This window comes from Tiliqua scincoides, chromosome 3 (genome assembly GCF_035046505.1).
Source record: "Tiliqua scincoides isolate rTilSci1 chromosome 3, rTilSci1.hap2, whole genome shotgun sequence".
Taxonomy (NCBI): domain Eukaryota; kingdom Metazoa; phylum Chordata; class Lepidosauria; order Squamata; family Scincidae; genus Tiliqua; species Tiliqua scincoides.
In genome coordinates, this window is record NC_089823.1 from 238,076,747 (window position 1) to 238,098,007 (window position 21,261).

Here is a 21,261-nt window from a genome sequence, read left to right on the forward strand (position 1 = left end):
GGCACTGTGGACACCACACCCTATCTCCTCAGTAATATCTTCCGCAATTCCAATACACCCAGCAAGCTCTCTGGGCCAGTGGTCAGACCTGTTTTCTGAGTCAGCATCAGCAGCACCACTTTCACCAGGTGTGCCTGCTTTTGCTGCATAGTCAACACATGCACTACCTGGAGCCAGAGTTGCCTGGTGGTTCCTGTGTGTGGTTCCTCCACAGCTGCCTCCTGCCCCCCCAGCTCTGTTCAAGCACCACAATAATGTGGGGATCACCATGAATCCTGCCCCCAGTCTGCACCTTCCCTGCGTACCAAAAGGAGCCACTGGCAACTTCTAGCCTACCCCAGCACCAAGTACCAGCCGCCTTCCTTGACAAGACTGGCAGCAGCCTCTCTCCATCCTCCCTCCCGATGAGCCCTGCGGTGCAAATACCTGCCTAGAAACACCACAGAAGTGGGACAGGGTGGAATTCTTCCCTGCACGCCTCATCGACAGCCCAGCAGGATCCACATCAACAGATGACTAAGTAAACGCAGCTTTCACTGGGCTGCGATTGTCAGCCAGGCTTCCCTCCCTCTCCAGTTCCCTTCAAGCGTGACATTATAGACCCCGGTGCTGTTCATTCTTGGCCCACTCCTGCCAACACAAAGAGAAAATATGTAAACACACATTTGCCTTATGTGCGCGCGCGCGCGCACACACACACACACAGAGCAACAGCTGGCTGCAAACCAAAGGGGGGCCAGAACAGAAATTGCAGGCCATACACATGGATCGCCTCACTGTCTTCAAGTGGAACAACACGTTATCTCAGCAGTGTGAGTCCCCAGCTCTGCATGTGCAGAGTTAAGGTGGTATAAATGTGGGAAGGGAGAAAAGGCAGGAAGGGTGTATGGCACGGGGACTCCCTTCTATGCCATGTCATGACTAGTTGCATCACTCGTCGTAAAGGCCTTCGACGATAAATGTTGGAACTAGGGATGGAACTGGGCATTGGGAAGCAAAAAATTGCTATTCCCATCCTGCAGCACCTTGCTCGATCGGACACGGGGTCAAGTGGTATAGTTAGAGGGGGTGCAAATCACCAAGTTTTGCAGGGAGCCTCACCATGGCTGCAAGCGGCCCCTCTGGACAGTGTGGTGCTCCAAAGGAAAGGGGGAAGGGCCATTTGCATGCCACGGTGAGGCTCCCTGCAAAACTTAGTGCTTTGCACCCCCTCTAGCTACACCATTGCTGAGGTCCATTGAGTAATGCATCTCTCAACCCTTTTCTAACTGCTCATTGCCATCATATACTAAAAATCTTTCCCCCAGTAACCTGATACGGAAGTAGTTCCCAGACTTTCCAGGAGTTCGGGTATCTCTGTGATAAGGCAGAGTTGTGAAACCATTCAGATATTAAACTGAACCGACAAGACGAAGTTTAGTCATGACAATCATAAGCAGGTTGCTTTGCAGTGTCTGGGGCATAGAAATCTTCTAAATAAATAAATGTCTACCCAGAAATAAGTCTCACTGTGTTCATTGGGGCTTACTCCCAGGTAGGTGCATACAGGATTGCAGCCCTACTTGTCTACGAGTTCCATTGCTTATGAGGTTGCTGTAATACCAGCTCTCAGGAATGACCAGACCCGAGACTACTTCCATTCCCTGGCCAGCTGATTACCCCTTCCTATCTCCACCACCATCAGGCACACACTCCAGTGTGTTTTCCTAGAGGGTTTCCTTGGCCTCACACCCAGGAAGCTCCCTTATGGAGTCTTCCCTATGGTCCTCACATCAAAGGCCACATGACACTTGTGCACCTGATGTTTCACCACCCAAAGATGCCACTGAGAAGTCTTGGCTTCTGGAAGGCTTCCCTAAGCTCTTTTCCTCCATCTCTTTGGGGATTCGCAGCTGCAAGTTCCTTTCCTGGTCTTTGCTTCTATCTCCTCTTCCTGGCTATCTGGTGTGCTCCCTGGGGCATTATCTGGTGTGCTCCCTGGGGCATTTGGTGGGCCGCTGTGAGATACAGGAAGCTGGACTAGATGGGCCTATGGCCTGATCCAGTGGGGCTGTTCTTATGTTCTTATGTTCTTATGGCAATGCCTTCCTCTCAGCAACAACCACACTCGACACCCAGAAACAGCCACTTCTCTGCTCCAAGGCTTAGTTGCCCCCTTTATTGTCTCCTTCTCAGCTTTCTGTGACCATTCATAGGACCAGGAGGTCATTACCGAGATGGGCTGAAACCAAGTTGATATTAATTGGATTAAAGTAACCTTGCAGCACAATCCTATGCATGTCTATAAGTAAGTCCCTCTGAGTTCAGTGGGACTTACTCTCAGGTAAGTGTGTACAGGATTGCAGCCTTAGAGCCCAATCCTATCCAATTTTCCAGTGCTGGTGCAGCTGTGCCGGGGCATGCACTGTATCCTGTGGTGGAGAGGCAGTCACTGAGGCCTCCTCAAGGTACGGGAACATGTATTCCCCTACCCTGAGGCTGCATTGTGGCTGCACCAGTGCTGGAAAGATGGATAGGGTTGGGCCCTCAGTTGCCTACCCATATAATTCTGCATACTTTGTTATGCAGGTGCCACATTCTCCCCCAGAAACGAAGAACTGCCCGTCTCACAATGAGGAATACTGCATTAAAAATGGATTTTAAAGCAGCGGAAAATGTGCTGCCTTACTGGGCACCTTCTCAGTCAATCAAAATGTTTCCAGTTGATTAATGACAAAATGTTGCTGCTGTGGTACTGATGCCTGGCTACAGAAGACAGAACTGTCCTGAATGCAAACACAAATGAACTGAAATACATCTGCATTTGAAGTGACCAGCCCCAAAACAGCCCATGTCACCCTTCGTTCAATCTGGTAATGCTGTTCAGCACAATAATGGTTGAATTGTGCGTTCCATCAGCACACAAGGAACATAGTGAAAATACATGGCTGCCTTATACAAACCACCAGCCCATTTCACTTAGCATCACTTGTCCCACCACACTGATGGGCAGTGGCTCCTTCAGGCTGCAGGTTTCAGACATGGTTCTTTCTCAGCCCTGCCTGGAGAGGATGAACCCAGGACCTTCTGCACGCAAAACAGGGGCCCTGTCACTGAACTCCAGCTCTTCCCTTAATGTTCTAGGTCCCGGGTGTCAAACGTGTTTCTTACAGCAGGCCAAATAGCATTCATGATGCCTACAAAGGGCTGGAAGTGACATAATTAAGCAGGTGATGCAAAAAGGTGCAAAAGAGAGCAACCAAAATGATGATTGGGCTGGGGCGCCTTCCTGATGAGGAAAGGCTATGGCGTTTGGGCCTCTTCAGTCTAGAAAAGAGGTGCCTGAGGGGGGACATGATTGAGACATACAAAATCATGCAGGGAATGGATAGAGATGGAGTGGATAGAGAGACGCTCTTTTCCCTCTCACATAACACCAGAATCAGGGGACATTCACGAAAGCTGAGTGTTGGGACTCGCAGCTGCTCCTGGATTCCCAGGTGGCGGCTGTGGCTAGGGGGGCCTTCGCTCAGCTTCGGCTGGTGCGCCAGCTGCGGCCGTACTTGGATCGTGCAGACCTGGCCACGGTGATCCATGCCTCGGTGACATCGAGATTAGATTACTGTAACACGCTCTATGTGGGGCTGCCCTCGAAGACGGTTTGGAAACTGCAACTAATGCAGAATGCGGCGGCCCGTGTGGTTACTGGAGGTAGGTGATTTGATTCTGTCAGTCCGCTTCTCCAGTGGCTGCATTGGCTGCCCATTCGTTTCCGGACCCAATTCAAGGTGCTGGTATTGAAAGCCCTATACTACTCTGGGCCAGGGTATCTTAGAGATCGCTTACTCCCGTACAATCCGGCTCGTCCTCTTAGGTCATCAGAGAAGGCCTTTTTACAAGTGCTGCCGCCTAGGGAGGTACGTGGGGCTGCGGCAAGAAATAGGGCCTTCTCAGTAGTGGCACCAACGCTATGGAACTCCCTTCCCCTTGACTTAAGAATGGCTCCCTCTTTTGAGACCTTTCGGCGAGGCCTGAAGACCCTTCTGTTTAAACAAGCCTTCTGAGTTCTCGGCCTTTTTAACATCTTTTTAACATTTTTAATATTTTTTACAGGCCTGATTCTTTTATGACTTGCTGCTGCTCTATGCTCTTTTTACCTATTTTTTATTCTGACTGCTGTTTTTTATGATGTGTTAATATGTTTTTATTTGTTTTTAAATTATGTTTTTAATCTGTTGTAAGCTGCCTTGAGTCCCTTCGGGGAGAAAGGCGGGGTAAAAATAAAGTTATTATTATTAGTTATTATTATTGGGAGAGTTAGGACAGACAGAAGAATATATTTCTTTACCCAGCATGTAATTAGCTTGTGGAACTCTTTGCCACAAGAAGTAGTGATGGCATCTTGCCTGGATGCCTTTAAGAGAGGATTGGACAAATTTCTGGAGAAGTTCATTACAGGTTACATGTCATAGTAGGTATGTGCAAGCTCTTGGTTTTAGAGGCAGGCTGCCTCTGATTGTCAGATGCAGGAGAGGGCAGCGGGATGCAGGTTGTGTCTGTTGTCTTGTGTGCTCCCTGGGGCATTTGGTGGGCCACTGTGAGATACAGGAAGCTGGACTAGATGGGCCTTTGGCCTGATCCAGCGGGGCTCTTCTTATATTCTTAATCAGGACCAGAAAAAAGCACACCATTCTCACATTAGCTGCAAATGAGAGAAAATATGCAAATCTTGATCATATTTTCTAGATATGGGAGAGCCCAGCTATCACACGGGCCAGCCTTTCAACAGTGACAGCACAGCTCAGCAGCTGAGAGCTGCTAATAGTGGTGCTAGGAGAGCCAGAGAGCAGGAAAAAGAGCTTCTGCAGGCCACATCTGGCCCACAGGCCTCATGCTTGACACCCCTGGTCTTGGTTATAAATGCTCAAAGCTTCAGCATCTTGCTTAGTGGGGCTGGGGGCTTTCAGAGTTGTGCAGCAGAGCCAAGTACAAACACAGCAGTTTCTAGATCTCAATGGGCCTCTCAGCCCACAAGAAGGTACAGGGAAGAGGAGTGCCTACACACAAGTATTTATGCAGCATGATCCATTTCTCCAGCCAAACAGGCACCCAGGCTTGCCAAGAGTGTGGTGCCCAGGAATTGTCAAGATTTGTTTTCCTGAAACATAACTTCACTGACAATAAATCAAAGAGTTGGATAAAAACATTTAAGCAAAAGAAACTGCTGGTGCCTCCAAAGCAGTGATAGATGGATGGCTCTTCGAGAAAGGAGGCAACTGATCCTGAACAGAAGGAAGGAGGGGCAGGTTCCCTCAAAGAATGGCAGAACAGGGCCTTCTCTTGTCCTGCTGGAAAGTGAAAAAACACGTGCGCACACACCCAGGCCTACTTCTCACATGCAGCAGATGCAATAATAAGCCTGTACCTTCCAGGGATGTGCGTTGAGTGGGGAGGCAGGTGAGGCAGAGCCTCCCCACCAGAGTCCTTTGAAAAGCAGCACCGCTGCTGTGTGAGGCAAGCAAGCACTCACAATCCATGTGCGCGAGCATGAGGGTTGTGGGTGCTTGCGTGCCTCACGCAATGGAGGCGCTGCTTTTCGAAGGACTCCGATGGGGAGGCTCTGCCTCACCTGCCTTCCCACCCACCACACGTCCCCGGCACCTTCCTGGTCAGGCCCACTGCTGTTGAGGACTCCCACGATGCGAGGCATGATGATATATGTCGAATGTGCCTACGTGAATCTAGTGGTTGGATTTCATTTAGTGGTGAGATACGCTGAATCTGGTGTTCTGTCCTGTCTATTAGTCTTACAAGCTGTGTTTGTCTCTCAAAGGAATGGCACGCTGTGAACGCAGCCTTGCATGTGTGTGTTCTTCAGTTGCCTGTAAGATTTCCAGCAAATATCTTGCACAAGGCTCCTTGGTTTAAAAAAATCCCTGAAATAAAAAGTTAACATGGCGAAGTGACAGCTCGGCTAGAACCCTTCTCCTGGCACATTCATTTCCCATGTGCAGGGAATGCTGTCGTATGCAGGAACATTCCCTCATGCAAAGCCTCCATCAGGCTTTGGTGCAGTCTGGAGCTCTTCTTTGGGACTCTTCTTTGGGAGCTCTTTCTTTGGGAAAAAACGTTATTTTTCACGTTTTTTATAATCCCACCCTTTCTTCTCCAAGGAGCTCAGGGTGGTGTACATGGTTCCTTCTTTCCTTTTGTCCTTACAACAAAAGGAGGTAGGCGAGGCTGAGAGTGACTGGCCCAAGGTCACTCAGGAAGCTTCATGGCTGAGCGGGGAGATGAGGCTGGAGTCCAACACCACACCACCCCGGTTCTCAGTTATCCACTGCTTCTGTGTTTGCATTTGTTGTTTAAGCCATTTCTGCCCAACATTGCATATGTGCAACATGGACAAAATGCATACACCTGTGGGTGGTCAAAAATGGGTTAGAACAATACTTGGGCACATGTGTCTGAGTGAAGTGCACCACAGCTAGGACTTCAGAGTTAACAGCCCAATCCTATATCCCTGATATGCCCGTATCTCCATGTATGCTGATGCACCCATGTATGCCATTGGGTGGCTCCACCATCGTAGGTGGGGATGCCAACAGATGTGCCACATACACCAGTACAGTGCTGGAAAAATGTCATGCCAATGTGGCTTGAATGCCAGCACCACTCTGCCCATGGTTGGCAACCTTCAGTCTTGAAAGACTATGGTATAAGCCTACAGCACCTGGTATTCCCAAGCGGTCTCCCATCCAAGTACTAACCAGGCCTGACCCAGCTTAGCTTCCATAGAGTCAAAAATTGGGAGGAGATCAGGGTGTAATGGGTAGGAACGTGGGCAGGATGAGAAGGTTGATGTACACCATCTCTCAAGCATACAGACATTCCCAATGCCAGGAAAACACTGTAATTGCAGTGCTTTTACAGAAAGTAGTTACCCCATAGGGAACAATGGGGAAGGGGATAATGCCAGGAAGTCAAATCACTCCCCACCTACAAGAGAGCATAGGATACAAACTACATTGACAGCCAATCACACACAGCCCCATCCTGAAGCCCCTGCAGGGAGAATGCAGCTCAGAGGAGAAAATGTGTGGCGTGGAGGTTGTACCTCTTTGGTCCTTTCAAGGGGAGCTTTGGTGATGGGAATGGTGGCGGAATGAGGCAGATGGCGCACAAGGGAGAACTCTGCATAGAACGCCTCTTGTTCCTTGCAACGCGTATGGGAAAATATCTGTCTGCTTTGCCTGACTCCTCTTGTGACTCATCCCAGTCCCTTCACTGGCAAAAGGGTTGCTTCCAGCTGGTGAACGTCTGCACAGGGGCTCCAGCCCTTGCCACAGAGAGATTTTTGTATCTGTGTCACCTGGCTGCCCTGAGAGAGAGAGAGCTCTAGTTTTGCTCTGCTCAAAAAGGTATTTCTTCGATGTTTCTGTAAGTGGGACTAGGGGACTTGAACGCTTTGAGAATTTGGAAGGGGGAGCCAATGAATAATGAATGTTTTTTTATTTGGGGCCAACACCCTCCCCCCTCCCCCCGTATCAAGCACCTCTGCTTTTATCCGTTGCATGGCAGGGAGAAATTCAACAGACAGTGTTCCTCATTATTGCATCTTCATGTAGCTGATAACAGCATCTCCTGAATTTGGACTTGCGTTGGCTAAAGGCACAAGAATTCTGCCAGGAAGAAGAACCTGGCAAAACAGACTGGCTTCCTGCTGCGGGCAGGGCCTTTCTTGAGCCTGGCTCAGTCTTGTTTGCCAAAATCCACCACCCTTCCCACATTTCCCCTTTCAAAAAGCCGGTTCAAATAAACCCTTATCTCCATATAAGATGAGGGCACACCCCAAGGCAAAGGTGCTAGAAAGAGTGCCCCCCCCATTCATGCACTTCTGTTACTTCCTGACAAAGTACTAAAAATTACATTCTCTCCCCTGGGACTTGCTGGAACAGAGAAGCTGTGCTCCATCCCACGACTCTATTTTTCTTGTTAGTTTAAAGATGTGATTCTGGAAAATCAGAGAAAATTCAGAAGACGAAGGGCTGCCTAAAGGTTGAGAGGCAGTTAAGATGCCAGAGGAAAGAAGATTACAGCCCTATCAGAGCACAAACCATCTCATTGAGACGGTAAACATATTATAAACCCGAGGGCGGAACCAAGCGCAACTGCCCCAGGGCACGCCACTAAACTGGGGGGGCGGCCACTCCATTATTTATTTATTTATTTTATTTATTTTTCACATTTTTATACCGCCCTTCCTCCAAAGAGCTCAGGGCCGTTTACACAGCTGCTCCTCCCCTCTTTCTTGTCCTCACAACAACCCTGTGAGGTAGGTGAGGCTGAGAGAAAGTGACTGGCCCAAGGTCACCCAGGAAGCTTTGTGGCTGAGGGGGGATTTGAATCTGGATCATCCTGGCTACACCATCCTGGCTCTCATCCCTCACCATCCCTCCTCCAGGGAGAACCAGAGTTGATATCACATGACATCATGCTTTCACTGCCCCCAGGAGCCAGAGCAATCTGTAACGGCTTTACATATAACAAAGAGGGGAAAGTATTGTGTAGAATACCAGCTTGGGGTACCTGCCCATGTGGCTTGTGGCAGGGAGGGCCTTTAGAAAAAGCACTGTAGGTGTTCACTCCTGAGACAATATATGGAATTCTTACATTCTCTGTCATGGGATTTGGCAACGGCCACCGGCTGAAAAGAGGATCAAATTCATGGTCTCTCATCAGCTGTTTGCCAAATAGTTAAAGGAAACCTCCAGACTCAGAGACAGCTACCCCTACATGACAGGTGCTGGGGAACAACAACAGGGCAGGCAGTTTGACGTAGCGCCCAACTTGCAGGCTTCCCAGCAGCAGTTTGCTGGCCACTGGTGGAAGCAGAAACAAATCAGCCTGCACTCTAACCCAGCAGGCTCCTGGAAAACACGCTTGCCATAGCAGTCGCTCCTGCACTGCACTGGACTTCACTGCAGAGCTCACTGCATAAGAACAATTGCTTTAAGCCAGCACAAAGGGTCAGGGCTTGGAGGCAGTTCTCTTCTAGGCATGTGACCAGGTGGGGGACACGATGTTGCTTTTCTCCTATAAAACTAAACTTGCAAAAGAAAAAAAAAACATTCAAAAGGCTACTCAGTTCCCAGCAAGTGCAGGAAATACATTTCTAGAAAAGGACAGCAAAGCAGGGGGTTCTACGAAAGACCAAGAGTCCTCAAACACTGTCCCAGAAAAAGCAACACTTCTGGGACTGAACAGTACAGCACCAACTGTGCAAATGCACTGCTTGTACTTTATGTGGGCACAGGAGTGCCACCTCCCCCCTCCCTCCCCAGAAAGGGGACCTGCATCATCAACAGCAACTCAGCAGACAAAAACACCCAGCAGAAGCAGCTTTCATCAGCATGTCTGGCGATGAAAAGAAGGGCTGGGATTTCATGATTGCCTGGCATGCAGCTGTTTGTGGCAGAGCCTCCCTCTGGGAAGAGGGGCGGCCCCAGCAGTGAACTCTCACCTGTCAGGAAGCCTCTGCCCTCCCTTTGCCCTGCTTTAGGCCAGAAGCCACCTGGTCAACCACCGGCATAGTTTCTCCTTTCTGTCCAATGCTTAGAATTTGCTTTTGGTAGCCACCCCCTGTCTTCTGGCAGTGCTCTTGTGGCTTTAATGGTCACACAAGGGGCAAATATTCAGTAGGGGCACTCCCCATAAACTCTCCACCCCTGAATCAGCTTGCAACATTTGAGAGCTGCTTGTGAAAGGAAGTACCCAGCATGGAAAGCAGTGCACTTCAAACAACGGCAAGCTGCTTTTGGGCCAAATGGCTTCCTCAGACCAACAGTTCTCAGGTGTGAAAATGGAACCTCCGAGCACTCCTTCCCTAAGCTCTCCTGCAGGTGCACGCAAGTGTCCTTGAGCAACTTGCTTCTGCTGGACGGAGACCAAAGCATTTCTACTGGACAATGGGGGGGGGGGGGGAAGAAACAGCACCAAAGTTGCCATTGAAGTTTTAAAATGTGTTTATTTCCAAATCTGGCTTTCTGTGAAAGGGTACACGGAAGAGCATATATTTCCTTGGTCAACCATAAAACGTGGACTGCCTGTTGGCCAGTACGGAGGTGACATGGCATGCACTGCACTGCAGGCTGCAGCAGGAGCTTCCTTCTGGCCTGTTTCCACCATCAGACCTAAAGCCGAGCTGTGGCCCTGGGAGGAGAGAAGGACACAGGAGGTGAGAGAGGCAGAGAGCTTGTGACATTGATACCTGCTGCTCTCCTCCACAGAGTGCTGAGGGGCAGCTTCTCAGGCTCAGCCTCAGAGACCAGATGACAGCTGGCACCCGCAGGCCCTTCTCCAGAGTGCACTGGTGGTCAGAGGAACTAGCCTGCTCATCAGAAAGGGGGCCGAGACCAACACATCTCCACCTTCAGCTGGCCACTCCTGTGAATCACTTCCAGCTCTCTCTCCTTGCTTCTCAACTCTTCCAAATGCACAGGTTTCCTTTTGAAAGCCAAACCCTCCAACTTCTCAGTCATGAGCTTCCATTTTATTCCCAGCTCCACAATGTCATGGATTCAAGGGAAGTGAAACCAGGTCACTGAAAAGGGGAGGGGGGAATAGAAAGAGATACAGCTTGCGGGCCCCCTGCCCCTCCTGCGCCAAAGATTGATGACTAGCTGGCATGAGCACAAGTGCTGAATTACCAGCTTTGCAGGGAGCCTGCAGCTTCAGTTTTAGTAGCTTCAACAGATATGAAAGTCGACCCCCCACTCCAAGCAATTTCAGTCCAGTGGCAGCTTGGACACCAGAGGGCTCAGCAGCAGCCCAGTCATCCAGAGCCTGCCTCCTGTTCCACACCCCCACGGAACAAAAGTCTGAATGCTGATAACGCTGTATGCCAAATGTCCTCCCAAATGACTAATGAGTGGATGCATTCTAGAAAGTGGGAGCAGGTTGCGACAGACCTCCTGTAGGCCAACCCACAGGCAAGTGGTATGTGGATGGCTAAAGCTAGGGCTTGGGCTTGGGCTGTGCTCAACCTGTGCTAAAAACATAGTATGTTCTGTGCTCAAGCAATCCCAATTCCGTACCAAGAAGAGGAATTCTCCGACCTACTTAAATTATGCAAATTGAGCATAATAATAATAATAATAATAATAATAATAATAATGTTTTTCATTATTCTGATTGTGGGAGAGGCAACACCACTGATGCCACAACCAAGGAAAAGCCCTTTTCAGTCCTCTCCAGTTTTATGACATAGCAGCAAGTGCAGCCCAAACACTGTCAAGCATATTTCTGCAGGCACGGGGTAGAAGCAGGACCTTCTTACAATGAAAACCACAGGCTGGGCACATTTTTCTGCTCTTCTGTGATGCTGCAGCACACACACGTGGCCTTGGCCAATGCCCAGAAGTGCCTGTGGGAATGAACTTTCTCAGGAATGGTGAGGCTGTGTAGGGCTAACTAACTAGCAGGCAGGACTGGGCATTTGGCATCTACCCAGCCAGCTCAGTTCTCCATAGCTGCTAAAGGATGTTCAAGTTGTGTTCAATTATGTAACAAGAAATCGGACCTGCAGACTTTCGGTGGAGCCCTTAAGCCTCTCAAGCCCCTGCACACAGCTATGAGAGATAGCACTGACTGGGAGGTGATTCATAAGAAGAGCCCTGCTGGATCTGGCCAAGGGCCCATCTAATCCAGATTCCTGCATCTCACAATGGCCACCAGATGCTTCTGAGAGCACACAAGAGACCTGCATCGTGTTGCCACTGCCTTGCACGTGAGAGAGAGAGAGAGAGAGAGAGAGAGAGAGAGAGAGAGAAGCTACCTCTAAAATCCAGAGGCTGCATGCAGTCATCATGGCCTATAACCTGTGGTGGACTTTTCCTCCATAAATTTGTCTAACCCCTCTTTTAAAAGCACTTAGGCCAGGTCACACTCAGGGATTTGTCTTCTGTCAGCACATGACTAACAAAGGCAAATGCAGCATCCATCAGGATACCTTATTTTCTAAATAATACACTGGGGAATTCACAGAGGACAGATACACAGGCAGGTTACCAGCCTCAATGAGCAGGAATAAGAGTAGGAATAACCCTCATGGCTTGGTGGAGGAATGCCTCCAAGTACAGGATGGCTGATCCCAGTGTCAAGGGTGGCCACTTCCCGTCATGCTCTGCTTTCAAGTGTCCCACAGGCACCTAGCCAGTCACTACTGGGGAGCAAGTGCTGAAGCTGGCTGGCCTCTCAACCCAGCCGATCAGGAAGACCTTTGCACCGACGTACCTGCGCATCCTAGTCGTCAATGTACTCAAACGGTTCTGGAGGCTCTGGCTCTTGCTCCTCCTCTTCGATCTTGGGCCCATGAGCTGCCACGGGCTCCACCAGCTCCTCTGTGTCCTCACTGGTGTCTCTCAAGACAATGATGCCACCAATGGAAAGCTAGAGAAACGCAGAAGCACAAGGTCAGTCACTGGTGCCTTTCAACGCTTCCTCCTCAGGCGGCGTCAGGAACAGCAGCGCTGTCCAGGGAAGTCACACGAAATCAGGCGCTTACACTGTGAGCTGGCAAATCCAGGGCCAAGCAGCCGGCAAGGAGAGCTGTCTGTTTGCGCCTCTTCATTTAATTATTGTTGCAGCAGATAGGTTTAGCTAGCTGAATTAAACACAAAACCCAAGTTCAGCTTGCTGCTGGCAGAGGGACGCTGCAGGGAGACCAAGAGTTTTGCTGGGCGCCTTTGTAGCTGTTCCACAGGTTATATGTGAGCAGTAGGGCAGACTGGATGCAGCTCACTGACCATCAGCTGCAAAGTCAGCTTCAGTGCATAAACTAAGAGGGGAGGACATGTGGCAAGGTTTAATTAAATCCACATGCCACATTGGTAGAAAAACCGAGGGGGGTGATTTGACATCATAACACTTTAGCCTTCTTTCAAAACAACAACACAGCAGTTGGGGGGCAAGCCACTCATGCAGTCTGAGCCCTGGGCACCAATGTCACGAGGTGAGGTGGCCTGACCTCCAGCAACAGGTTTTTGGTGCAACGAATGGTGGCAGACCTGCCCCTGTGGGTGCAGAACCTAGGGGCACCCTCTGACGCAAACCCTGCTGAAGGAAGCAAGAGAGCAGCAGTGCTGGCTTATCTCAGTGGGGCTGGAACTTCCAAAGGGACCGGATCCCCGTTTCAAGAGGGAGGGAAGGTTTGGGTGTTGGCTGCAAGCCTCCCCGTGTCTTGCGCCAACCCTACCGGCTGGTGATACCATCACCACTACCCCCACACACTTTCTACCAGCAAGCCCCAACATCCCACAGGACTGCAAGGGCTGTCCCTGAAGGGAAGCTGAATGCTGGAGCAGGAGGGAGGTGCGCATCTTGGCCAAAAAGGAAGCCAGACTCACAGGCTTGAACGGCTGGTATCGGCAGCTCTCTGGCATGGTGAGGACCTTCAGCTGGGCAGGCATCACCCGGGCTGGGTTGTCGAGGAGCTGGAAGGCTGGCTCGGGTTCCTTCTTCTTCTCCTTCTCCTCCTTCTTCTCAGTTTCATCCTGTAAGGGGTTTGGGGTGGGGATGTGGGGGGGAGGAAGCCAAACAAGCCACATACATTTAAGGGGCAGCACACCATTTTCCCATCAACAAAGCTTGGGGTCAGTTCCTCCATGATGACGCCTGGGTTGCAGTCTTCTTCGTGGCACCTTTCTTGTGCCAAATACTAAGAAGGATGCATAGAGAAGGCACGGCAGGCATTCAGCTGTCGACTGCATGAGGTCAGTTGAGCCTTTCCCTCCACCATAAGGAGAGTCCAGTTGAACCAGACCAAAAGCTCATCAAGCGTCCAGTTTCCCCAACAGCGATCAACCTGATTACGCTGATAAGCTCCCCCCCCCCACTCCCGCTGGTCCCCAGCCAATGGCACACAGTGGCTCATCAACTCTGGCCCCAGACGCACCACCTTACTATGATAATGCAGTCACTAACAGACACGCTTCATGTTCCCCAATCTCCACCTATTTCCCCCTCCCCTCTGCCTTTTTCTGTGCTACATGGTGGTTGCGGAGGGGTCAGAGCTCAGTGGCAGAGACCCTCCTTTAACACACACAAGACCCTGGCCCAATCCCTGGCAGCATCTCCAGGAACAGCAGAGAAAAATTCCTCTCAAACCTAGAGTGCACTGCTGCTGCCAGCCAATGTTGAGAATGCTGATCAGGGGGGGCCAAGGGACTGATTCAGCATAAGGCAGCTTCCAATGGGGGCATTCTGGTGTTGGCCTTGGTGCCACTGCACATACATGGCAGCCAGGTCTCTAGTACTAGCAGCCACTGCTGGTGGACACAGGGGTCCTTAGGTCTTCAGATCATGAGGCTGGTTTGCTGTTTCTCTACCAGCACCACATTGCCAGGATTTTCTTTCTTTTTAGCTCAGTGGCCCTAAGAGTTAAGGAAGGGCCTAAGAGGGCCAGGAAATCTTGATGGCTTTTGTTTTAACACAGAACTTTACCCTTTTTCCATTCCAAACTCAACAAGGATATTTTGTTCTGAGCTATCAAGCTGTCCTGTAAAATGGCAGCAGTGAGAAATCAGCTGGGAGGGACCACCCTTTGGAGTCCACGGTATTTCCTTCTGCTTCTCTTGCACACTTTATGGATCAAGGGTCTGTTTGAAAGCATTTTGCAGCCTCATTAAAACTGCCTGTAGGCATGTTTTCCCCTCTCTCCTTCAGGTACATTGCTTGGTCATGTGTTTTGACAATATGGGAGGAGGCCTTTTAATTCCCAGAAAGTTGGAAGAAAACAGTTGCCTGGACAAAGTGGAAACCCAGGAGCCAAGACAACAGGCTTACCCAGAGTGCTTGGGCTAAGACACCAGCCAAGAAGTCTATTCAAAACTTGCCTAGTTCAAAGCCATGAACCTGGCTGGTGATCTTGGTGGCTTCCTCATCTCGCCAACCCATTAATATGGGGATTATGATCAGACCTTTGGAGGGTGCTGCAAGCAAGGATGCAGGTGAAGCCCTTTCAACTCTAGACAGTCTGTAAATTCCAAGTGTCATGACTGCTCAGGCTCAACATCCCTGCTCCAAAGCAAGATTCTGCGCCTCTCAGCTCCCTCCTGCAGAGTGACCCAAAGCAGAGACAAATGGTGCACTATCCCATGAAGCCTGCAAAGCAGACCACTCAAACCAGATGCTATAAGGAAAGGTGGGAAGACAACCCAGGGGCTGGGGGGGGGGGTTTCCTTCTTCAACCCAAACACGAGAATGCAACAGCAGCGCTGCTGGATCAGACCCAAATGGGTCTACCTCATGCAACATTCTGCCTTTAATGATCTCCAACCAGATCCTTGCAGCAAGGCCACAGGCAGGTCTCAATGCAACAGCTTCCCTCCCCTGCCCCAGAACCTGGTCTTGAGAGAAGTGCTGAATCTGCTCCCAAAGGTTCTACTTAGATGTAGCTGCTGAGCAGCCCATCTTTCTCCAGAAATTCATCTAATCCTCTTTGTAAGCCGTTCAAGTCAGTGGTCATCACCACTTCTTGTGACAGCAAAGTTCAGAAGTTAATTAAGCAAGTATCACAATCAATTTAAAGGGAGGTACTTCTGGCAACATCTCACCCTCTTGGGGAAATCAGTATCCTGGGTCAATCCTACCAGAAGAAAAAGATATCCAAACAACATCCAAAAAAGAGACCTTCAGCTTGACCCAGAAGAGGGCCGCTGTCTTGCTTTCCGCTGGGACACTTTTCCAACTCCACGCCAGCTGGCTATAAGGCAAGCAAGGCTTCCTCCTCATCAGATGTGGGAGTCCTGCCCCTCTTCCGTGGACTGGGAATGGCACTGCTGTCCACCCTACTGCCAGGATCACTTCAGCCCTCTTCCCTGACACTGCATAACAGGATTTCCTCGGGTCCCCCCAAAAGAACAGAATGTTTCCAAACAGAATGTTTGGAAGAGGATGGGATGAGCAACTGTGGGCCAGGAGCACAGAGGAGGGCATTTCCCACCCTGACTGCCCAGTCCTTTCTCTGTCTCCTTCTCCATGCTTGATGGATTCCAGACACTACAGTCTCAGCATCAGATGGTTTCCTTTGCAGGGTGTGCAAAGCACAGCAGTTCTTTGGACAGGCTTGTTTAAGTCTGATTCCACCACGTGGTCACTGCAAAAGCCACTGAGATACGAGGGGGAACCAGACTGATTGACTGCATTTCTGAGATGACTGAATTTAGTGTGCGGCTAAAGTTTTGCTGACACGCGACAGCACTGGGCCGCTTTTTATGTACTCTGTTGCTGTTTTTAGTGCAATTAGTTTCTGCAGTGTTTATTCTGTTGTAAATTATTTCATTCTTCTTTGCGAGCTGCCTTGGAAGTCTTTGGCGGAAACTTGGACCAAAAATCCTTTAAATATAAGTAAGACAAAAAGAAAAATTATGCTAAGGTTATTGGCCCAAGTTCCAGAATTTTTTGCTCCTCCCTTTCTAAGCAGAATGAATTATGTTCACTCCTAGCTGTTTATTGGCAAATGGGTAATAGGTCCGGACCTCAGGCTGAGCTTCATTTTTTTTAAAAAAGAACTAAACAAATAGTTAAAGCAAAGATTTGTCAAAGCATTGGCTTTTGACTGGCTGTCCTTACAAAAAACTGCATTTACCAGAGTAATTACCTACAAGATGACAGACTGATCAACTATGAAAGAAACAGCTCATTCATACACAGCACTGGCGTGGAGAAGCATCCTGGAAGAGCAGCCAATGGATAGACCCCAGCCTGTCTGCTACCCCCTCCAGGCTGCTGCTCCACTGGCAGTTCTGATCCTCTGCTGATGTGCTAAGCGCATCCAGAACCCTGGAAATCTGCCAGGCAGCACAGAAAATGCTGACCTAATTGGACCAAGGGTTGGAGTTGGGACTAGACAGCTTCGTATGTTCAGAATACCTGTGAACTTCTAGAAGGAAATTCTCCTTTGGATGGCTTATAAGGTCTGCAATGAGATACCATCTTGGTGTCTTTCCTGCATAACTGCAGCATTGATCTGCCTAATGTTTTTCACCTCAGATTAAAGTAGAAACAGAGGGGAAGGTCATTGCTGCTGCCTAAAAAAGACACTACGAGACCTGAGCAACTGTCTTGCAGGAATGTGTTAAACTGAGAGAACCTGCCTGTTGCCAGACGCTGCTCAAGTTCCCCCTGAAGGTCTTTCCTCTCAACATCCCATCCCTGCACTCCTAAAAAACACTTCCGGCTTTAGAGGCTGTACCCACCACCTCCATCTTCTCCTCCTCCTTCTTCTCCTTCTCCTTCTCTTTCTCCTTCTTCTTGGCTTTTGCAGTGATGGACAGCACAGCAGTAGAAACCTGAGCATAGTGACAAAAAAAAGCTTTCAGAAAAACCAGCCATTAACTGCTAACAGCACTCCAACTAAACCAGGAATACAAACGAAGACTAGTCATGTCCCTAAGAAGCTCTGTGATGACTGCGCCCCCTGCTCCCAATGTTTTACCCACACGTTCCTCTTAAGGTGAGTCTTGATGCAAGATTCAATGGGAAAGTGGCTTCACAGAGGCCTCTTGAAATCTGTGCCCCTGCAGAAAGGCCACCTGGCCAGGTACAGAGGGCGTTTTGTGAACTGCTTGCCTTTATTTTCTGGAAGGACAGATGATGCAGGAACAACAGGTCCTTGCCAGCTCACTTGCTCAGGTTGGAGGGTACCCATATGGGCATAAAAATATAACTGAACAGGGCAATGATCTCACTGAGCCTTGGTTAGTTAAGGTCAAACCCAAGAATGCTTGTATGTTCTCTGATCTGGTTCTCCTGGTTGGATCTGTGCATAGCCAGTTCCATTCGCCTTCCTGGGAGTAGAGAGGTAAAATGACATCTGGAAACCGGAAGCCTTGAGTGATTCCCATTAGGGATCAGTGAGTTTAACCCTGTGAAGGAATTTCTTTAACATTTGCCTGCAACTGTCTGCTTGAAGATTTCCTAAGAGCTCTATCTCGGACTCTTTTGCCACCCAAGCCATTTCCACAAGCCCACTGAGTATTTTCTTTATGCCCTTGTGTCTTCCTACCCCTTCCTGCTCCACTGTATTTTTCATACATTTTTTCATGTTTAAATCTGCACCTGTCATCTAGTTGTTGCCATCTGAACTTCATCAGGGCTTTGCCCTAGTCCTCCTGGACCAGAGGCTACATACTATCAACTAGTTTGGGGGAATCTTGACATAATTGGGAGGGAAGCCCTTCCGGGACAGTCTCTGCTTAAGCTTTGTGCTAACAATGGAGTCTCCTGTTTTGGACCTGGGCAGAGAGGCAGATCCGAGGGAAGGAGACAAACACCGGCACCAAGTGGCTAACTAGATAAGGGTGTACCTCCAGATCTGAAGGAGGCATGCAGAAATAACAAGCAGTCTCTTGGGGTGGCAGGTAATGTTCTTTCTTCAGGACAAACAAATCAAACTCAGCACAGTAAGGGGCCAGTTTGCTCATGATGTGGAGTAAAACTGGTTACCTCAGGCAGCAGGAATTCGCCTGGCTCCTGGCAAAGCAAATCCTGCTCTAAAGCACAGTATAAATGCTGAATATTCTTAATGCTCCTGCACCCTCTGTAAATGAGCATGAAGGATACAGAACCACTGAGGAAGTGTACTGACACATACCAAATTGCACACACTCCAGATTTTGCTTTAAGAGTCAATTTACACATTGCATTTTAAAATCAATTCTAAGACAAAAAATGCCATACAAATGAGGGAAACACATGTTTGGCACATGTCAGAGAGACCGGGTTGGCCAAAGCAACCCTGCCATACGCACACTCATGTTACAAACTCAGATCCATTGCTACATAATATGAGCAGAGGCTCAGAACAGAGCTGTGTTAATATCAGCTTCACTCTCAGGATAGGAAGGGCTCCAGTTATGTGGACAGGCCCCTGTGTTCATGATTCAGACTGTCCACCAAGTTCAAGTTGCTGAGGATTTTCTTTCTGGCCACTTTCACTGGGCAACCCATGAAGCCAATCCCAGGCCTTGACAGGGCACACAAACCTTTTCTTTCTCCTTCTCCTTTGGAACCTCCAAAGGCGCTGGGTAGGCAAAAGTTGAGGGCTTGACATTCGATCTGTACTGCACTTTTGGCATCTGTAAAAAAAGAACGAATTGGGAGGGTGTTGTTAGAGGCAAGAGAGATGTTGGAGGCACAAACTAGAGAGCAAATCAGTTGCCTCGTGTTGCAAGGAAGCTCGCATAGCACAAAATGCCTCCCTTGACAGTCTCCGGAAGTTTCAAGGCCATCAGCAGGCACATGTTCCACTCAAACATCATTATTCCATTAAAATGCAATTTAGCCTCAGTGAGGGAGGCATTTTCATTTTCTTCAGCTACTGCATTGTACAGTGTATTTTTGGTTTCCTGCTTTTACATTTCAGTTACACTTGACCAAGTCAAGTTTAAGGCAGAGCTGTGTATATGCACAGCATGGGCTTTGTCACTGGGCGCAAAACAGAGCATCCAGAAACTCTTTACTTTCTAAAGAACTAAGCAAATGTCTGGTCCGATGACTGTGGACAGAACTTCCTGCCCAGTCCTGCTACCTGTCACAGTCTCCACTTTCTCCCTCATACCCTTTCAACTGTGCTATTTTGCAACAGGGGTCAAATGCCTGACCCTGCACATGCAAGAAATTTTCAATACGCCGTTACCACACTTGATACAGTAAACAAATTCCTAGGATACACACATACCCAGCCGTCTTGGATCATTCAAGATCTCACATGATCCAAGATGGTGGCACCCGGGAGAGTTGGGAAGAAGAGGCCACCACTCAAAGAAGGATGCTATGGGGCTAGATAGATCAATAGCTGGACTCTGTGCCGGGAAGCGCCATACAGTCATACTTTTATACAGTGAGGGGCCGCAGCTTAGTGACAGACTACATGCTTGGCAGGCAGACGGTTCCAAGTTCAACTCCTGGCATATCTGTTGCTGGGAAAAATCTCCACCAGATACTTAAGAACAGCCCCACTGGATCAGGCCATAGGCCCATCTAGTCCAGCTTCCCGTATCTCACAGCGGCCCACCAAATGCCCCAGGGAGCACACCAGATAACAAGAGACCTCATCCTGGTGCCCTCCCTTGCATCTGGCATTCTGACACAGCCCATTTCTAAAATCAGGAGGTTGCACATGCACATCATGGCTTGTAACCCATAATGGATTTTTCCTCCAGAAACTTGTCCAATCCCCTTTAAAAGGCATCCAGGCCAGATGCTGTCACCACATCCTGTGGCAAGGACTTCCACAGACCAACCACACGTCGAGTAAAGGAATGTGTTGTTGTTTTTCTGTCCTAACTCTCCCAACACTCAATTTTAGTGGATGTTCCCTGGTTCTGGTGTTATGTGAGAAGGTAAAGAGCATCTCTCTATCCACTTTATCCTTCCCATGCATAATTTTGTATGTCTCAATCATGTCCCCCCTCAGGCGTCTCTTTTCTAGGCTGAAGAGGCCCAAACGCCATAGCCTTTCCTCATAAGGAGGGTGCCCCAGCACCGTAATTATGTTACTTGCCCTCTTTTGCACCTTTTCCATTTCCACTATGTCCTTTTCGAGATGTGGCGACCAGAACTGGACACAATACTCCAGGTGTGGCCTTACCATCGATTTGTACAACGGCATTATAATATTAGCTGTTTTGTTCTCAATACCTTTTCTAATGATCCCAAGCATAGAATTGGCCTTCTTTACTGCCGCCGCACACTGGGTCGACACTTTCATCGACCTGTCCATCCCCCCAAGATCTCTCTCCTGATCTGTCACAGACAACTCCGAACCCATCATCCTATATGTGAAGTTTTGATTTGACCAGATAAAAGCCCTCAAAATTAAAAGTGAAGAATACAAGTTACAAGCATTTACAGACAATCTAGTATTTACTGTTGAAGATCCACTTAACTCCATAGAATTTTTGATGGAAGATCTAAAAGAATATGAAGTGGCAGGTTTAAAAATAAATTATCAAAAGAACAAAAATTACTTAAAAATATAAAAAAGAATGATATAGAAAGATTGAAATAATTTGGATTACAAATAAAAATAAAATATTAGGAATTATAATTACTAAAAAGACAAGAACATTAATGGAACATAACTACATCAAAGTATTGAAAGAAATACAAAAGGATCTCAAGAAATATAATAAATTACAATTCTCCCTATTGGGAAGAATAGCTTTATTAATGATGAAAATACTACCAAAATTAATGTTTCTATTCCAGGCTATTCCG

At 48.7% G+C, this 21,261-nt stretch overlaps 1 protein-coding gene across 1 annotated transcript in view; it reads right to left on the bottom strand.

Annotated features, from left to right (window-relative positions):
* Positions 1-9,986: 9,986 nt before the first annotated feature.
* Positions 9,987-21,261, bottom strand: part of PSMD1 (proteasome 26S subunit, non-ATPase 1) — a 119,274-nt gene continuing 107,999 nt past the window's right edge. The window contains exons 21-25 of the mRNA XM_066619004.1: positions 19,026-19,118; positions 17,238-17,330; positions 13,386-13,532; positions 12,274-12,429; positions 9,987-10,191 (exon numbers count right to left, since the gene is read on the bottom strand). Coding sequence (XP_066475101.1) covers positions 12,283-12,429; positions 13,386-13,532; positions 17,238-17,330; positions 19,026-19,118 — 480 coding nt within the window. The 3' untranslated portion in view covers positions 9,987-10,191; positions 12,274-12,282. The remainder of the gene's footprint in view (positions 10,192-12,273; positions 12,430-13,385; positions 13,533-17,237; positions 17,331-19,025; positions 19,119-21,261) is intronic.